This window comes from Acinonyx jubatus, chromosome D1 (assembly GCF_027475565.1).
Source record: "Acinonyx jubatus isolate Ajub_Pintada_27869175 chromosome D1, VMU_Ajub_asm_v1.0, whole genome shotgun sequence".
NCBI classification, from domain to species: domain Eukaryota; kingdom Metazoa; phylum Chordata; class Mammalia; order Carnivora; family Felidae; genus Acinonyx; species Acinonyx jubatus.
The window spans coordinates 83,541,561-83,559,524 of record NC_069390.1 but is presented as its reverse complement, the minus strand read 5'-3'; the positions used below and the strand labels follow the sequence as shown (position 1 = coordinate 83,559,524).

At 43.6% G+C, this 17,964-nt stretch overlaps 1 protein-coding gene across 1 annotated transcript in view; it reads right to left on the bottom strand.

The window, feature by feature from the left end:
- OPCML (opioid binding protein/cell adhesion molecule like) overlaps positions 1–13,895 on the bottom strand; it is a 1,060,877-nt gene extending 1,046,982 nt beyond the window's left edge. The window contains exon 1 of the mRNA XM_027036945.2: positions 13,417–13,895. Within this exon, the coding sequence (XP_026892746.1) occupies positions 13,417–13,477 (61 nt within the window). The 5' untranslated portion in view covers positions 13,478–13,895. The remainder of the gene's footprint in view (positions 1–13,416) is intronic.
- Between the last annotated feature and the right edge of the window lie 4,069 nt (positions 13,896–17,964).

The following is a 17,964-nucleotide window of genomic DNA, read 5'->3' as shown; positions in this document are numbered from 1 at the left end:
AGAGAGTTCTTAAATCTCTTTCCATTTCTAACATCCTATGATTAGAAAAAAAGTGGAATCCTATGACATTTCTGTTTCTGATGTTACAGAGACATAACCTTCAAAGCAAAACAAAACAAAAGAAAAAACAAAAAAAAAATACTTTTTTCAGTGAATGGGAGATCGATTCCCACCTACTTAGCTGCAACCAAGCCTGTAGGCTTTGGACAAAGCAAGTTTAATGCAGAAAAGAGGGGTGGTTAACTTACTAGCAGAAATTATTAATGAAGAGGAGGTATAGAGCAATGTATCCTTATGGGTGGGTGGTAAGTAGGGGTAGGCTGGAAGGCAGGCAGTTATTGTACATACCCAGGTGCCCTGTGTTTACTCGTTAGGGTTTTTGATATTTCTGAGTTGCATGACTTGCTCTCTGATAACTTGGGCATCTGTCTGTCCACAGACGTGTTTGCCTCAGTGGCTAAAAGTCACTATATAGCACCTTAACACTGGGAAGGTACCCTGCTCTGAGGCAGGAACATCTTCAGGACTCAGACATCTTTCTCCCTGATGCATTATCAGCTCCACTCACTGGGTAGCTGTCTCTTCCTCTGCCTGTCTCTGTCCCTGCATCCTCTTGCTTGGTAGCCTAGGGATTCATCTTTATCCTCCCTTGTCTTTGACTTTAAGTGATGCATAGTTCCACTTTCTTCTAACTTTCCTTCCAGCTCTGACACTTGCTCCCTGGCTTCACATTGACTCTGTCATCCTCCACCAAATGTCCAGTGCAATACAAAAGAGGAGAAATCCTCAAGGAATTTTGAGAGAGTACTTAAGATATTTCTTATGTATCCATTTCTTTGAACAAAATGAAATCCAATCACAGGCCTAAGTGAGAGATCTGCTGATAGCTAACCAAGCCCTATGGCCAATATCTGGGAGCCATAACAGACAGATAAGTTACACGGACGGGCTTTCTCTCCATTGAAAAAAATCTATCACAGCCACTCTCTTCCCAGATGCCATCATCAAGAAGCAGAAGAAAAAATGTAGCCATGAAGAATTGAAAATAAAGAGGAATAGAGAATGTAGGGTTCCTTTATAGGGGGAAAAAGCTATTATGTATCTTTGACTTCTCCCCCATCTTCCTGATCTCTCTTCCATTACTTCTGCTACCTTTTTTGGTACCTGTTGCCCTCTCAGGCACAAAGACTTCAGTGATGCATCTGGAAGTCTAACCTGAGGAAATGTCACCAGTTCCTCTCTCTTTAATCTATAAGTAGATGTGCCTGCCTGAATTTCATACTCTGCCCTGGCTAACTGGCTTCCAAAAAAGCATCCACTGTTTCTGTGGAATTTGATCATGTCAACACAGCTTCTGATGCATATGAGTGAGACCCAGGGCTGGGAGTTGTGAACTGAGCAGTTCAAAACCAAAGCTAGATGGTGCAGCCCTACATCTTTGAAAGTCTGCTCACCCAAAGTTACTCTCACCGATCTTTATAGATGTTAAAATATGATGAAAAAAATTAATTTTCTAGTTCCAAAATGGAGCTATGCCCTACCTCACCTAAGATAAGACAAAGACTCAGTATGTGGTTAAGGTTCAAGCAAGCTGTATTCTACTCCAGAGACCAAGCTTATAGTCATGGTCCACTTGCTTTAGCTACTCAGAAGACAGCCCAGCAAGATAGACAGAAAGACTCTTACCAAGCGCAATGTGCTTAGAAGATTCTTGGTCTCAAAGGCCCTTTCCAGAAATGTGGGCCACCTCACCATCTCCACTCAAGCTGGGTCTTTTTCTGAGGCTATTTAAACTGAACATGTTGGGTTTGGGCAGGGTACAAGACAGGTATGTGACTCATGAGATTACCCTCTTTCACCCAAGGAACACTATTGAATCAATGGATCTCATCCTGGATTCAGCCCAGTATAGTCTGTGTGGGTTTGTGGGGACCTGTGTGGGTTTGTGGGGTTTGTGTGCTGTACAGTTTCCCTACATGCCTGGGCAAAGAGGACTCTAATCTCTAGGTATTCATTTAATTAGCCCATATGGGGACAAATTAGTCCCCTCTCCATTATGTGTTTAGGAGAGCCAAAGAGAACCCTTCTTCCCACAAAAGTATTATCTTCAACAACGCACTGCTTCCAGAAATTCTACTTTAAGTTGTGACAGCACAGGCAGGTGTCATTAGCCCAGGCCTGGCATTCACAGAGCTGAAGAGCTCTTTTTTGCCTGACTTTAGGCTCCATACTGGAGCTCTTCTCAACTCCATCTGGGTCTCTTTCACCCCAACCCAAAAAACAGAGTTCATGTTCTCAGCAGAGCCAAAGTAGCTCAGCTGAGGAAACATAAAGCACTTATCAGTACTCTCCATGGAAAAAGGAAAAAACAACCAAATATTGCTTTAAGACTAGAGGAGTGAATGCAGGAGTTGCCTGAAATAGGCATCTTCCTCTAAAACAAATGTCACAGGCAATTTGGTTTATGCTCCACTGACAATTATAACCATAACCCACGACAGTCAAAGCAAGAGAGAAAATCAGGAGTAAGGAAGTTTACACAGAAAAAGAAGAGAGAAATACTCAGACAGAATTGGCCAACCCAACAGACAAAATAAGACCTGGCAAGTTAGAACTGTAGAACATTTCCAAGAGGGCACATCTATCATGCATTTGTTACCACCCTTATGGCCACCCTAAAAAGAAGTAAAACAAAGAGGATTTTACAAAGAAGATTGAGTCTTGGAGACGTTGAACCACTTGCCCACCACATTTCAGTTCAGAAATGCAGAGACAAAACCAGAGACAGTGTCTTTTGCTTTCTAGGCCAGTGTTTTCATGCTCTCCCATAAGGTAATGGAGAGGGTTAATTGTCTACTTAAAAAATAAATAATATAAATGAAACAAGGAAAAAGAGAAGTTCCCTTTTACTCCCAAGGTCTTGTCCCAAACAAAAAGAGGAAAAGGCCCATAAGAGAAAGATGCAGAATCCTGATAGCGGTTTTCATCATCCTTTCCCATCTGGGCCTCACCCAAAGAGGCATCCACCCCAGTGCCAAGTAAGACTGGGCATTCTCTTCTCCATGGGATAAAGCCAGGGGACTCCCAAGGAAACTCCAGCTTCTCTTGGAGCTTGTAGGCTGACGGGCTATTTCCATCTGCCACATTCTCTCTTCCAACATTCTCCTCTCTTTGAGGAGAGTGGGAAATCCCTTGGCACTTGGCTATGCAGAAGAATAAGGTTGGCTTGTTCAAAGAAGCCAAAGGCTTCTTTAGGCCTGTCTTTCTTGAAACAGAAATGCCCATAGGTGCCTGGCCTCACCACTCTCATGTTTTAGCAATCCTGCCATCTTACATATATCATTGCAACCATCCTTGGTCATATCTGGCATATCATTGAACTCTTGCTTTCCATTCTGCATTTGTCTATAGCTGTTTTGAACCTATTTTGATTCCACCCATCCCCATGTTGTCCATTCTGAAAGGCAGTGTGATGGTGTAGGAGTGGAGAAGTAAAAAGACCTAGACGTTTTGGCTCTTTCACTCACTAGCATACAAGATAGTTATGATATACATGGATGTGCTTTGTACACTGCAAGTCACCATTTAAACATGAATCATTAATATAGAGACTCAGGCATTCTTAATGTAGATTTTCTCTTTCTTAGTTCAGAGCCAAGACTGAATAGACAAGTTTAAAATATGTATTTTGATGGCATAGTGATGATAGATGCAGGTGTCTTTCATAGTGTGTAGACTAAGCAAGTCAGGTGGACACATGTCTGAAATTCAATATTGTACTACCCTGAGCATATCATTCTGCATATCAAGAAATGATTGATTTTAAGACATCTCCTAGTTCAGTTACAAAGGTCCTTCAAAGTATGAGAAAGCCTCTGAAAAGGACAAGGTTTCTCTTTTGTTTCTTGACCCCTCACCTGAATCGTTGGGTAAAAGATACTGTGGAGTTGCCCTGTTCCATGATGTTCTTTGTGCACTAAGATGAGAGAGCTTCAGGGAAACAGAGTAGTGGCCAAGGTTGTAAGTTCATTTTCCAATAGTGTACCAGAGAGGGGGACAAAGTTCAACTCATCCCTTCACTATCATGCTGAAATGACACTAGGCAGGCTATGAACACAGGTTACTGAAAATGCTGTGTTCAAAAGTTGGCTCAGTCACTATGTGATAATGTGACCATGAATAAAATACTTAGACTCCCTTTGCCTCAGTGTCTTCATCTATAAAATGAATTGAATGGATTAGATAATCTGCAAGGTCCTTCGCAGTTCCAGTGACCTTTACTTTTCTAAATAAATTAATGTAATTTATCCAACTTGTTGATCTTGGGGAGTGGTCAGGTATTCTTTCCTATAATCATGATAATATTTATGAAATGATTGCATCTTCATGCCCAAAAATCACTCTAGACCCCAATCAAAACTCTAAAATGCCTAGTTTCTTCCAGGAGGAAACAGCTATGGGCAGAATCTAGCAGTTAACACAGTGAGAGCTCTTTATAATCCTTCTGATGGATTGGGGGTTGAGTGATGCAATCTTAAACTTCCACATTAAACCACTGAGAGAACACCAGTTAAGGATCTGAGATTATTAGACTTCCAGAAATGATGGAATTTCCAAAAACAGTCTATTCCTTATCTCATATAAAGATTGCACCTAAACTGAAAAATGTGGCTTGTGAGCAGGAACTTGAGGACAGATTCTCTTCTTAATGCTCCCCAAAAAGGCTGTCAGCTTATTGTGGGTTTACTTTTAGATTTTATTCTTCAAACATATAAGGCACGCCTCTGATATTCCTATAAAGTCTCTCAGGTCATCCATATCTCCCCGTTCCATGCACCACCAGCCTTTTCCCATCTGAACTACTGCAGTAGCCTCCCACTGGCCTACCTCTTGCATGTCTGCTCACCTCTAGTCCATTCTGCAAATGCAACAAGAACAAGAGTCAGAAATGTAACTTATGATCTTCACCCCCACCACATGAGTCACATCAGTGGTGTTCCATCACTTCCAGAATAAAGACCAAAATGATAAACATGACTTTAGGGGTGAGGAGGGTGTTGATTCTTCTAACTTCTTCCTAGACGTCTCATCTCATCTTGCATTCCACTCGCTACCTCTCCATTGCAGCCCAATAGAATGTCTTCAGATTATTTCCACTGTGTTGTCTCTGTGTATCTTGTTCACTCTGCCTCTTCCTCTGCCTCCTCCCTTGGGTTTGGATAATTTTCACTCTTCATCCTTCACAGCTCATCCCAGTTGTCACTTTCATAGGAAAGGCATTGCTGGCCTCCCTGGCAAGATCAAGCCCTCCTTATAGGCAATCATATCAGCACACATTTCCCCCTCCAAAGCCTTTTCTCAGTTGTGATTTCACAACCATATGGGTATTTATTTGATGCATATCTGTCTCACCCACTAGACTGTAAACTTCTCAAGAGCAGGGACCATAAATATTTTTGTTCAGGCATTGAATTCCTAGTGCCTAGCATACAGCTTGCCATATAGTAATCACTCAATAAATAACATGTGAAATAAGTTAATGTGCTTGGCGCTTAGAGCACTTCCAGGTGAATAATGCAAGATCCTCCTATTCCAAATCCCACAGCCATGAAACACCAAGTCTGAAATAGGCAAGGCTACAAAAAATGACTGGGTACAAGGAATGAGAAAGGCCTTTTTCAATTTCTTCTGATTTGTTGAAACCCTTTTTACCTTTTCCATAAGAACATCAACCCATTTAAGTTTCAATTGTTCAAGCATAACTCACTCTTCCACTCTTAGCATCTTACTATCTGTAACTCAACATTTTACTTCTTGTGAACAACACAATTCCTCCTTGTACTGGTAAAGGGTATACTTATTGGTGCCACAGGCATGACTCTGTTTCAAATAATTAGGGCCATTTCAACAGACACCTTGATTAAGTCTGCTAAGTAATTTGGGTTTGCATTAAAGCAAGAGCCCACATCAGGACCCACATCTGTGTTTACGGAATGACTCTCACTGTCAGTCATGTCTGTCACACCATGTGATGTGAGATCTGAAAACATGCAGCTCTAGCTCCAAGCTGCTGTGTGTTTGGTTGGTAGCTCAGAGCTGGTGTTTATTGACAAGCATGAACACTGGAGTGAGTAATCATTATAAGCATTCTTTGCACATTTTCATCTGCCATTAGCAGAGCGCATCTCCATGCCTCTGTGTCCTTACTCTGCAGATGGGGAAGTGGATGCGCAGGCTGAGAACCAGGGTCCCAGATGCTTATGAGTATTCAATGGAATGGAACAGAATGATAGAATAGATGATCTGACACTTGGTATTTGTGTGACCTTGGCTGATTACCTGTGCATTTGTCCATTCAATTCACCTACTCACTTAATCAACAAATACTTTTGGAGCACTTGTTTAATACCTGCCATTGTGTTAGGCACTGAGGATATGCTAGAGAACAAAACATGTTCCCTACTTTTATGGGCCATGGTCTAAGAAGGAAAAGAGACATAAAACAAAGAATTACTTTAAAATATACGGACTCACAATGTTAGAAAGAAGGCACCCAGTATCATGGACTTGCATAAAAAAGAGGCAGAGCTAACCTAGTATAGAGCATGGAGAATGCTCTGCTCTCCTGGGAAGCAATATTTAAGCTAAGCCCTGAAGGATGGAATGGAAGTTTAGCCAGAAACATGATAAGAGGAGCAGGTAACCTCACAGATGAAGCCCTTGAAGAAAGAAAGAATATGGTGTGTTTGGGGGGATTGAGACACTCCAGAATGATTAAAGCCACCAGCTGGGAGGGGAGAGAGGTGTGAGATGAGATAAAATGAGAACCACGGCAGGTCATGGCTGGTGAACTATGTTGAGTACTTTGGACTCTATTCTACAGGCAACCAGAAGTCTACCTGGTGTTATAAGCAAAGGAAAGCAAAGATCAGAATTGGGCAATATCTGCCTGGCCTATGTCATGATGACTTTGAGGAACAAATGGGGCCAAAGATAAATTTTCCAGGTAAAGCATAGAACATGAGACCATCATTATTCTTCATGTAACCACTAAGCAAACTCCCATGAATGGTAAAGCCTGTGAAAATTCCCTGTAAATAAAGGTTCAAAAGTGACCACTCAGACCATTTCAGAGACTCTCTCTTGAAATGACAAACAAGCTGGTTTTCTCCATGTTGGATTTGAGTGTGTCATTTGACTGTCACTTATCATCCCCCACTAACATACAAGCAGCCATTCCAATCAATGGCCTGTGTCCTAATGCATTGATTCATCTTGGCCTTTACAGGGGTCTCTCTGCACAGCATCTCTGCTCATTAAAGGAAATGTGCCTGCATCATAATGATAATGCTCTGCACTTACCCAGCACATTGCCCAGGGGTGTCTCAAAGCATTTTGCAAACATTTAATTAAGTTAGTCTAGTGACTGCAGGGGAGTCCCTAGCGTCTCAGCACCAAAGGGTCTGGGTAGGAGAGAGGTGATAGCAAACAAGGCAGCAAACAGGCCTGCCTCCAGCACCAGCTGGAAGGGCTCAGAGGTAAGGGGGTCAATTTGCAGGGGGTGTCTGCATCACTAGGGGAAGCACACACACATCTTGGTCATGGCTGTATCTGGTAGGGACAACCTGTAGGCTCCTTGCCATAGGTGCCCACAGGAAGAACACCAAGGCCTGGAGGCCACAGAAGGGAGTTCTGGAAAGGCAGAGTTAGAAGTCAAGAGGAAGTGGCTTGCTTTCTTTAAGAAGTTATGTATATGATTTTAAGGGTAGCTAAACTCTCATCTGCGTGTGTACTGTGTGTGTGTGTGTGTGTGTGTGTGTGTGTGAGTTGACATTCAGAAGGGAGGGTAGAGAAAGGAGGGAATGTGATTCACAAACCTCCAGGAAGGCAATAGTAAGCAAATTGTCTTAAAGTTTTTCTCTCTGGTTATAGGATTTCATTTTTCCCTATCCTCAGAAGTACTTCAATTTTGCCCCAAGCCCTACAAGCACCATTGTCTCAGTACAGAACTAAGTGGTATAGGAATCTGGTAAATGGAACAATATCCATGCCCCACTGTGTTACCACCTCCCTGCCCTTCAGGAAAAGGCTGAGGTAACCAAGGCCTCACAGATTAAGAAGCAAAGCCCAAGTCTCTGTTTCCCACCAGTAGAATATAAAAGCAAGAGGGACAAATGTCCCCAGGAGCTTGGTGCCTATAGCAGGGTCAGAAGGAGTGGGAGAGTGGAGCAGAGCCATCCCAAGGTGATGCCAACCTGTTTCCTTCCTCTGAGTGCCTGCTCAGCCCCTGTGTCTGGAAGGTGCCACTCAGCATCCAGATGTGCTAATATTCACCGCTTCTGACAGCCTGGCTTGTCAGCAGCCACAGGCCATCTGTGGGCTGACACTTGAGTTCACTGACAGGAATAGCCAAGCTTTGCTTTCCCACTGTCCTCTCTCCCCAGTGCTAGCCAGCTGCAAGCAGATGGCAGCAGGCCATGGGCCACTATTTAGTGAGCCAGGGACAGGCAAGCCATAGTACAGGGCCATGGGTGATGGGGTTCCTGGAGTGGCACTGTCTAGTGCTGATGAATAATTCCATGTCCATACCACCCCACCAAAAATATTGCAAAGCAATGTTTTGGGAAACCATTGGAGCCATGTCTGCTGCCCTAGTTTTCAATGCAGAGAAACCAAGGCCTGGGAAGCTCAAGGTCAGCATGCATACCTCATTGGGAGTCCAAAAGGAGAATACAGAATAATTTCCTGTTTTACTGGACCTGTGTTTCTTGGGGCAGGAGAGCATCTTACTTAATAGATTTTGTTTAATTAGAACCTGTCTTACTGAGTAAATGAATGGATGAATTATGTTCTGCTAATTTTCATTGCTGAGGTAAAGCCCTGTGTGAGCTGGTATGGGCCAGGCTTGTCTTCCTCCTCCTTCAGCAATAAAGAGTGCTGTCTCCTTCTGTGCACAAGCCTCTTTTTTGCCCTATTGCTAGGAGAGCAGAATGAGGTGTTTTGTTTTTGTTTTTAATGACAAAAATTCAGACATGTTCCTTTTGTCTTACACTTTTGGACAAGTCTAAATGGAACAAGAGCATATGTCACTGGAACCCATTCCACAGATTGGTAGGCTGAGACTCAAGAGAATACCTTGAGCCAACCAAAGAAACCTCAAAGAACTCCTAACCAGAGTTGTCAGTCCTCTGCTTTTCACACCTTTGGAGGCTTGGGCAGAATCCCAACTCATGATATGTGCACTCTGCCCCACGAAGCTCTGACACAGGTTTGACACAGTGAGCATCAGGTATAGCTATCAGTAGCTGATGTGGGAGGCCCAGGCCCAGAGCTGTTAAATAATAAACCCAGGCAAGTGCCAACTGTCTCAAGACTTTTCTTCTGTAATTTTCCAGGCTACTGAGACATGGCAGAGGGTTCTAAGAATGAGAGAAAGCACAGAGCAGACAGGATTGAAGCAACATGCCAGGACCCCAAGCCACTCAGGATCTATCCCTGATTAATTTCAGGTTGAGCAACACTGCCTGGCTCCAGGCTACTGAAAAAGCCATCTTTATGAGGCTGCTGACACCTGTCTCCTTCTCAGACCTGCTATTGCCAGTGGGCCAGTGCTGAGTGCTGACAGCATGTAGTCTGACCTTATTAACATGCCCATTATTTGTAAGGGATTGAAAGCCACAGGGTAGGTTGGGAAAAAGAGGCACAAATCTATGATTGATAAAAGGATGATTAGGTCTTGATCATAACTGGATCCTCATTCCTTGTTCATATCTCATTTGTAGTGAGTCTAGGCCTCGGATACTCCTAATGGCAAAGGGTTCTCCTACTTGGTCTCTCAGGCAAACCAGGCAATCTTAGCCAACTCCTCAACTCTGTGCTGGTGATGAAGTAAGGGATGGGGAAAGAATTCACAGAAACTTGGCTATAGAGCCCACCCCAGGACTCACCCCAAAGCCAAGTATTCCAGCCCAAAAAGCCCAAGGCCCAGGGCACTTCTCTGAAGGGAGATGTAAGAAGCACATGTGCTGGGAAGAGAAGAACACTGTACCTCACAGAACTGCCTATGCAAGTCCAGTGCTCTCAGGCCAAGCCTGATTAAGTAATGGAAGATGTGGCTGTGGCCATGAATCCAAGCTGACAGAACTGTGCATGGGGCATAACTCAGTCCAGTGCAGGTAGATGGGGATGCTTCACAGCTAACTTCCCTGCTTAGAGTCACAGCACAGAAGCCACAAGCAGGACAGGGCCAAGGAGAAGGGGGCAAACAGGAGGTAATGGTCTGAACTTGAGGAAAGAGGGACTGTGCTGTGCTCCAGGGAACTGAGCCTTGGCCACTAAACATAGCAACACCTCCTCACCCCCAGGATCCTGCCATTTCTTACAGCTGAAGGGAAAAAGCAAGCAGAAAATGGGTTTCTACAAGAATCCTGCAGATCATAGACACACAGATTTTAAACTGCAGACCAAGTGGGTTTACAGCACTTCAGAAGGTTCTGAGATGCTGATTCAAGTGGTAAGTCTGAGATGGGGGCAGAGAGTCTGCATTTTAATCCTTTTCCCCCATCCCACCCCCACTCCATGATTCAGATGCAAATGTACTTTCCTCCAGGTTTCTCTTGACTTGCTTCCCCCAGGTACCCATCTCTCCTCCTACCTAGGACCATAAAAGCTCTTGGCCTCAGAAGCTTCTTGAGCCTTGGCGTGACACTTAAATTGTCAACCTATGCCCTCTCCCAATCTTGGGTGGGGGTTCATTATAGTTTCCACTTGCTACTGTCTTTCCTATCCCAGAGAGTCAGCCCAGAAAAGCAATTTATGACCATCAGTCTCCTCCTGGAAGGCACCAAGAGACAACAACATTAGCCTTAAAATTATTCTGGGATGGAAACATGTTTACCAAGAAACAGAAAGCTGCAGAATAAAATGGCATCGAGGCCTAACCAGGTCAGGGTTTCATTATTACATTAGCCTCTGTCTTTAGACACAGGAAAAGTAAATGGCTAATGAGCTGGTATTAACCCCGATGGGAGAAAAAGCATGTGAAACAAAGAAAAAGAAAAGTCTAAAATCCTAATGAAGGAAGTAAGAGAAGCAAGGAGGAAGTCACAAGTAAGCCGTTTCTGCTAATCAGAACTTTTGGGTACAGCCAAGTTTCATTTCCCACAGGAATCCTTCATGAAGTGATGTTTTCCTTCTCTCCACATACACTTCACAAAGCCAACTTTTCCTCCTCCCTGTGAGACCTCTCAGGCCAGGCTCCTGGCACAACCAGCATAGAGAGCAGCCTCCAAGCAGGACTGACACTAGGCTCTCCCCTGTGCCCTGCCTTTGCTCTGCGTCCACCACACTTTATTCCAGGGAGAGCTGAAGGTGCTTGGAGGTCAGGGTCATTCCCTTGAGCACAGCTGCCTTTAGGTATGGAGGCTTCTCCAGCAAGCAAGGCCAACACTCCCCACCAATGGAGTAGAGCTGCGTTTTCGGGTGCCATGGGACCTCTAGAGGGAGGTATCACCCTGATTCCTTCAGGGTGCACTGCAATGCAGCTTCAGCTAACTAGGACTCACCCCCTCTCCTTTTGAGGTGTAATTTTCTGATTCCTGCCAGAAGAAGAGCAAACCCACAGCCCAGAGCACTTGGGGTGAGGGTCCTGAGCTCTGCTGCTCTGCCTGCTTGGACCCCAGCACAGTGGGAGGAGCGCAATCTGGCAAGAGGAGGCCCTAATAGCTGCCAGCCAGTCAGGGACTTGCTCACACAGGAGAAAGTTTGTCTTCTCACACTGTGGACCCAAAGAGCCCACCTGGCTCCCTCTACCAGGCTGGAGCAGGTACTGAGTATTCCCTCCCTGCCCTGCCTCCCCCCCCCCCCAACATTGTCTGGCCAAACCCCCTCCCCCCCCCCCCCAGGCTTGAATCTGGAAGAAGGACAGCATCTGGCACTATGAACTTTGCAGCCTAAAACAGCCAAGAACATGGTTATGCAGAGCTCATCTCTGCTACAAAAAGTACAATTAAAAAAAATTAGAAAACATCATACAAGGGATTTCTTCTTATTTTTTAAAGTTACTCCTTTCTTCTTTCTCCCCAGTCAACTTTAATTTTTCGAATTTCACTTTGGTAGCTTAGAAATACTTAGGACTTTCATTTCTTGAGAATAAAAATCAAAACCAGTGATTCTGTATATAAAAATATAAAATTATATGTTCTACCTGTATCAGGATATGTAAGGTTTAAGAACCTCAGAATTTGTGTCTGTGTATATATGTCTGGGATTTTACATTTAAGTGAATGTTTACCTAAATGCATGTATCTCAATTTGGGAAAAAAAAGGAAAAGAAAAGAAAATCGTTACTGGGTTGGGGTTTAGTATGGAAACCCCACAGACCCTTTGATGTTGCCTAAAACCTTGGCAAGCATAACCAGTCCCTTCAGCATTGTTTGAAGGATGCCTGCAGGCGTTCAGTTGTCTGCTTGAGAACGGCATGCGTGCAATTATGAAATCTATTAAAACGTGTTGGGTTTTGCAACACTTCCACTAAGATTTTTCTGGTAGTATTGCAGCATCTTACCTGTGTCACTGCAGATTTGTTTTCCCCAAACAAGTAACTGCTGTGATAGCTAGAATCACATCTAAATCATTAGATAAGATAGGGGAGGTGCTGAGGAGAATCAGGTAAATCCAGATTCCCAGCCTTCCCCATGAGAACATTCCAAATTCTGTCAAGGGAAATTCACATTTCCCAGGTGAGGAGTCAGAGGAGACACGGAGAAGATTGTGGATTCCAAAGGTATAATCTGCCCATTTGGTGGAAGGATAAAGAAAGGAGGAGAAGTGGTAGGCAAGAAATACAGGAGCAGGGGGAAGGGGGGGCAGGGTTCTGGAGGAAGGGAGGGAGGAAGGGGTGGAGGGAGAGGAGTGGAGAGAAAAGAGACAGGAAGAGAGACAGGAAAAACAGAGATACAGGAGGTGGAGAGGTAGACACAGATTCAGAAACAGAGAGACAGCAGATGGGGAGAGAAATAAGGATGCCCCGTCTGCCCTGCAGGTCCCAACACAAGCATCGACAAGGATTTACAACTGGGAGTTTCAACCCCTCTTCTCAGACCCATGGGACCACAACTGGTTAATGCCAGTTGGTACCTTGCAGAGAAACAGCGGTGCCTCACAGCAGGGTGCAGCTCTCGAACCCAGCTCACAGATCGCATCTCCGGGAACAGAGAGCAAATCCTGTGCTGCAAGCATCTGCGTGCCTGTGAGTGAGGGAGCGGATGTGTGTGCGTGCATACAGCAAACCTACCTCTTTCCCCCACATGCGTCTCCCACTCCCTCTCTTCCTCCTGGGCTCTCCTCTTTCCCCCTTCTTCTTCTTCTCTAACATCTCCAAATCGCCCCAGGAAGAGAAAGACCCCTTCCCCGTACCTGGGATGAAGAGCAGGGCGGTCGTCGCGGAGAAGATGATCCAGCAGGCGGGGTGGTACATCTTGAGGCTGCGGTGTCTCAGCTGCTGCTGGGCTTGCTACTGCTTCTGCTGCTGCTACCGCTGCTGCCTTCCTCTGTGCTGAATTCTGAGCAGGTTTAAATCCAATGTTTGCAAAGGGAGGGAGAGAGCAAAAGAGAGAGGGAGCAAGAGAGAGCGCGCGAGAGATGGGAGCAGGCAGGCAGCCTCTCTGATTTTTTTTTTTTTCTTGCACATACACACAACTGGTAAGAATCATCAGCACCAATCTGTACAGGGCTCAAAGCAGACCTCCTCCAAGGCACGCATTGGCTCCACTCTGCTGAGCGACACCCGGACGCTTTCCTATCTGGGAGGTTTGACTCCAAGGGGAGTTGAATCTTGTCCCTTCCTCACCCCTCACCGGAGCACGGCAGTGTGCACCGGTGTCTGTGTCAGTATGCCAGAGTGTGGCTTCCGTGGGGACACACGAGCGCCTCGGTGGGCAGTAGGGAGGAGGCTGAAACTGTTGGTGTCATCCTTACCCAAGCAGGGCTCAGGACACAACAAGAAAGGAAATGTTACTAAAGCCCAGGCCAATCCATTCCTTATCATTGTTCTGTCTTCCTGGTCTCCAGGTAGGGAGGCAGAAGGAGCCATAACCCACAGAGAACACTGAGACCTTTAAATCTATCCCTGCTCCCCCATTCTGCTATTAAGAGCACTTGGAAACAATTCAGTTTTCCCAGCAGGAAGATGGGTGTGTTAGGATTTTTTCACCAAGGATGCAGAGAATTGGCCAGTTCCCCACAATTAGAGCATTCTGAAACTCTACCAAGACAAGATGCTATAGAAGCCCAAACAATTGCTATGATTACAGCATAGGCAGGGATATATTCAGATTAGATCTCAAGGAAAAGGAAACTTGCTGAAGTCATCAGAAATCTTCAGGAAGAGGCCATGAAAGAATACCTGTGGCTTCTTGTCTTCCATTTTTTGCTTTTCCATTTCACAGTCCAGCCTGTCCCACAGTAGTTCTGGATGTGATGTACCTCAGAATTTCTCCTGCTCAGCACCTGCTCTAACACGGCCTGTAGCCTTCCCTAAAGCATGCTTGTGAGCAGTATGGTTTGCTTGCTGAGTAAATGCTACCCCTGAAGTATTCTTTGGACTTTGAGGATCTGTGATAAGATCCTCAGGTATTATAGAAGGAACTGAGCAGATATATTAAAATACAACTTCTGTCCTGGGCTTTCCTCCAAAGATCCACAGTGCCTTGAATTCCCTCCCACCTCAAAGTGTGTGCAGGGTTGGAGATCTTAAGTGCCTGTCCCCCATGTAAGAACACCTTCCTCCTCCACTGCAATGGTTAATATTTCCCCCAAGTACCTACTACAGCACAGGTATTCACATGTATCTTTTTAGTTAATCCTCACCATGGCCCTGCCACATAGGCTTTACCACTCCTGGATTTTAATAGACTGAAACTGAGGTTCAGAGAGCTTTGGCAACTTACTAAAAGCCATGCAGCTAATAAGAGTTGGGATTCAAACCCAGGTCTGTCCTACAGCACAAGCCACCATTTCTACTGAAGTGGTTATGCCTCAATCAATTGCCAGCAAGCTACTTCAGTCTAACAGAGTTCCTCTCTTCCTCCAAAAGGAACCCCATTTGTTTTTAAAGAAGTAAGACAATTAATTACTTCCCTTCTTATAAACAAGTCTGAAAGCTTTATGAGTCAAGTAGAAAATATATGATGAATATATATAATCATCACCTGGCACTTACAAACTATGTACTTAATATAAAGTCCTTTTTTAAGGCTGGGAATATAAAGAATATAATTTGCTCTTCTTTGAAAAGGGTATACAATATATTTGAAAAGACCAGCCAAAAATTAAAATACCTTTTGACTCTACGTAGAAGATAATGGACACACACATAATCTACACACCAAAGTTGAAAACATGCCATTCACAGAAAAATCGATCTGTGAGTCCTTTGAACCATGCTAGAATCCTATAGAAGTTTATAAGAATTATAACTAATTGCTGAACCTGCTGCAGAACAGAACTGGCTTGAAAAGGGAGGGAGGGACCAGGTAGACCAGAGAAATTAGATGGATATGCCAAGTTGGAGAAGCTGAGGAGACACAGACAGAAACCCTTTAGGGGAAAACTGGGGAGGACTTTGGGGAGTAAACAGAAGACAGAGTAAAAGAGGCCTTGAATTCCAGATCAATGATATTTAGAAATTCCCTCCTGCTGTTAAGAAAAAAAAAAAGTTATATCTTTTTAAGCAGGGAAGCTCTATGAATAAGGGGAAGTTTATTTATGTAAGTTAATCTGGATAAGGTGCACAGGGTCTATTGAGGCTGGGGTACTTGTTAGTAGGTCCGGCCCAGATTTGACACCTTCTGGAACTAGGTGGTAACAGTGGAAGAGGAAAAGCTGGGGGCTGGGTGTGAAACAGAAAAATTAGTCTCAGCAACTAAAGGCTTCATACAAATCATAGACATCACTTCTGCACCCTCTGTGGACCAAGATTTTGAAATATATCAATCACATTTTATCTGAAGACTTGTCTTCCTAGAAAGTGTCATTATAACTTTTTGAGAGATGAGGAAACCGAGAGTCAGAGAGGTTAGGTAATTTATCCAAGGCCACACAGTTACTTAATGACGCAGCTAAAATGCAAACCCAGGTTTTTCGGTTTCCAAAGTGAATGCCTCCCTAAGAAAAATTCGTAATTCTGAGTACTCTCATTTTATTTCATATCTGTGTGCCAAGTCCTCTGTCATTGGCTTCATATATCCCTTATTATCTTCTCAACAAGCTAGTGAACTAGTCATTATTATTCCCATAGTGCTCAAAGAGCTTAAGTAACTTCCACAAAGTCACAGAGTTGTTCAGACATAGAGCCGGGGTTTGGGGCCAGGTCTGCCTTCACCAACAGGGCTTTCACCACAAGGAGGAGAGAGAAGGACTTTTACGCCCTCAGCAGGCACTCCCTGAGTGTCAACCATGTGCTAAGTGTTATTTTAGGTTACCCTGAGATGCATAGGGCAGACTAACCCCTCTCTAGGTAAAAGGACATACACACTACCCCTTTGTGAGCTATTTGGATAGACAGGAATTAACCTTTATCTCCCTTTATTGGACCAGACACAATGCTAGGAACTTCATGTATGTTTTCTCCCCTATCTCTATCCTCATTCCACAGGTGAAGAAATAGACACACTTATAGAAATCTCCAAGTTCCTCCTCCAAGGATAAGTAATGGAGACATTTTGGTCTGTTACAACCAAGTTTATGTTCTTTCTTATAACAAAGTTTATGTTCTTTCTCTACTTCCTGTGAGTTACATTTTTTGTTTTAAAACACCCCATTTATTCAACCAGACTATTTCCTAATACACACATGCATGCACACACACACCCTGCATCTTTAATTAAATTCACACTAAGAAACATCAATATATATCAAGAAATATTTTAGTTTTCAAAATGTTATGCCTAATAAATCTTCCATAAGGAAACACATAAATATGTATTTTTACTGATCAATTCTTCTAGGTCTATTATATGATTAAAATATGTCTCTTTTATTTAAAAAAAAAAGAAGAAGAAGAAATGTATAAATACATATTTAATCAATAGATGGCACCAACTCTGAAAAGAGATATTACGGTCTACTGGGTCTATTTAAACACCTTAAAAAAATACAAATACAAATAAAAATGCTTCAATGCATATTTACTAAGGGGACTGTTCTCCTCTCTGGGGTAAATAATATGCAATTTTATACCTTCTATGATTTTTTTTCTTCCTCTAAAGCAAACAAAATCATCAAAACTGTATTTAAATAGCAATAAGGTAGGGGAACAAACCAACCAAAACCAGGCAATTGTGCAATGAGGCTGACTGTCACACTTTTACTCCAGCCTATGCTTCTTTCCTCTGGACCAGGGATGGTTGTTAGGCATACCTCTTCAAATGCAGTGACTGGCTTCTTAGAGCTAGATGTAGAATGGGGAAGGCTGGGTCACAACTGGGACCTTCTCCTGTGACAAATACACCTGGGTCCCTGTCTTACCTCTTTCCCTACTAGCTGTATGGCCTTGGGTAAAGAATACAAGGACTCTCTGATCCACATTTTTAAAAACTGTGTATACTACCTTTTGGTACTATATACATTCATTCATTCATTCACTCATTCATTCATGGAATAAATATTCATCATGTACCTGCTATGGGTCAGGTAAATATCTACTATGAGTGATGTACAGGACATGTAATATAAAGCAAGATAAAATTATGACTGTCCTCACCCACCTAAAATTCAGATTAATAGGAGAGACAAATATTAATCTGTTAATTGTATCATTGACCACATTTATAAGTGATTATAGAAAAAAAATACAGGTTGGTAGGAGAGCACAAAACAAAGGGGAGATGGAGAGTGTGGGAAAATGCCCTAAGAAGTGACTTCTAATTCACATTCAGCAACTTTTACTGAAATCAACTCAGTAAA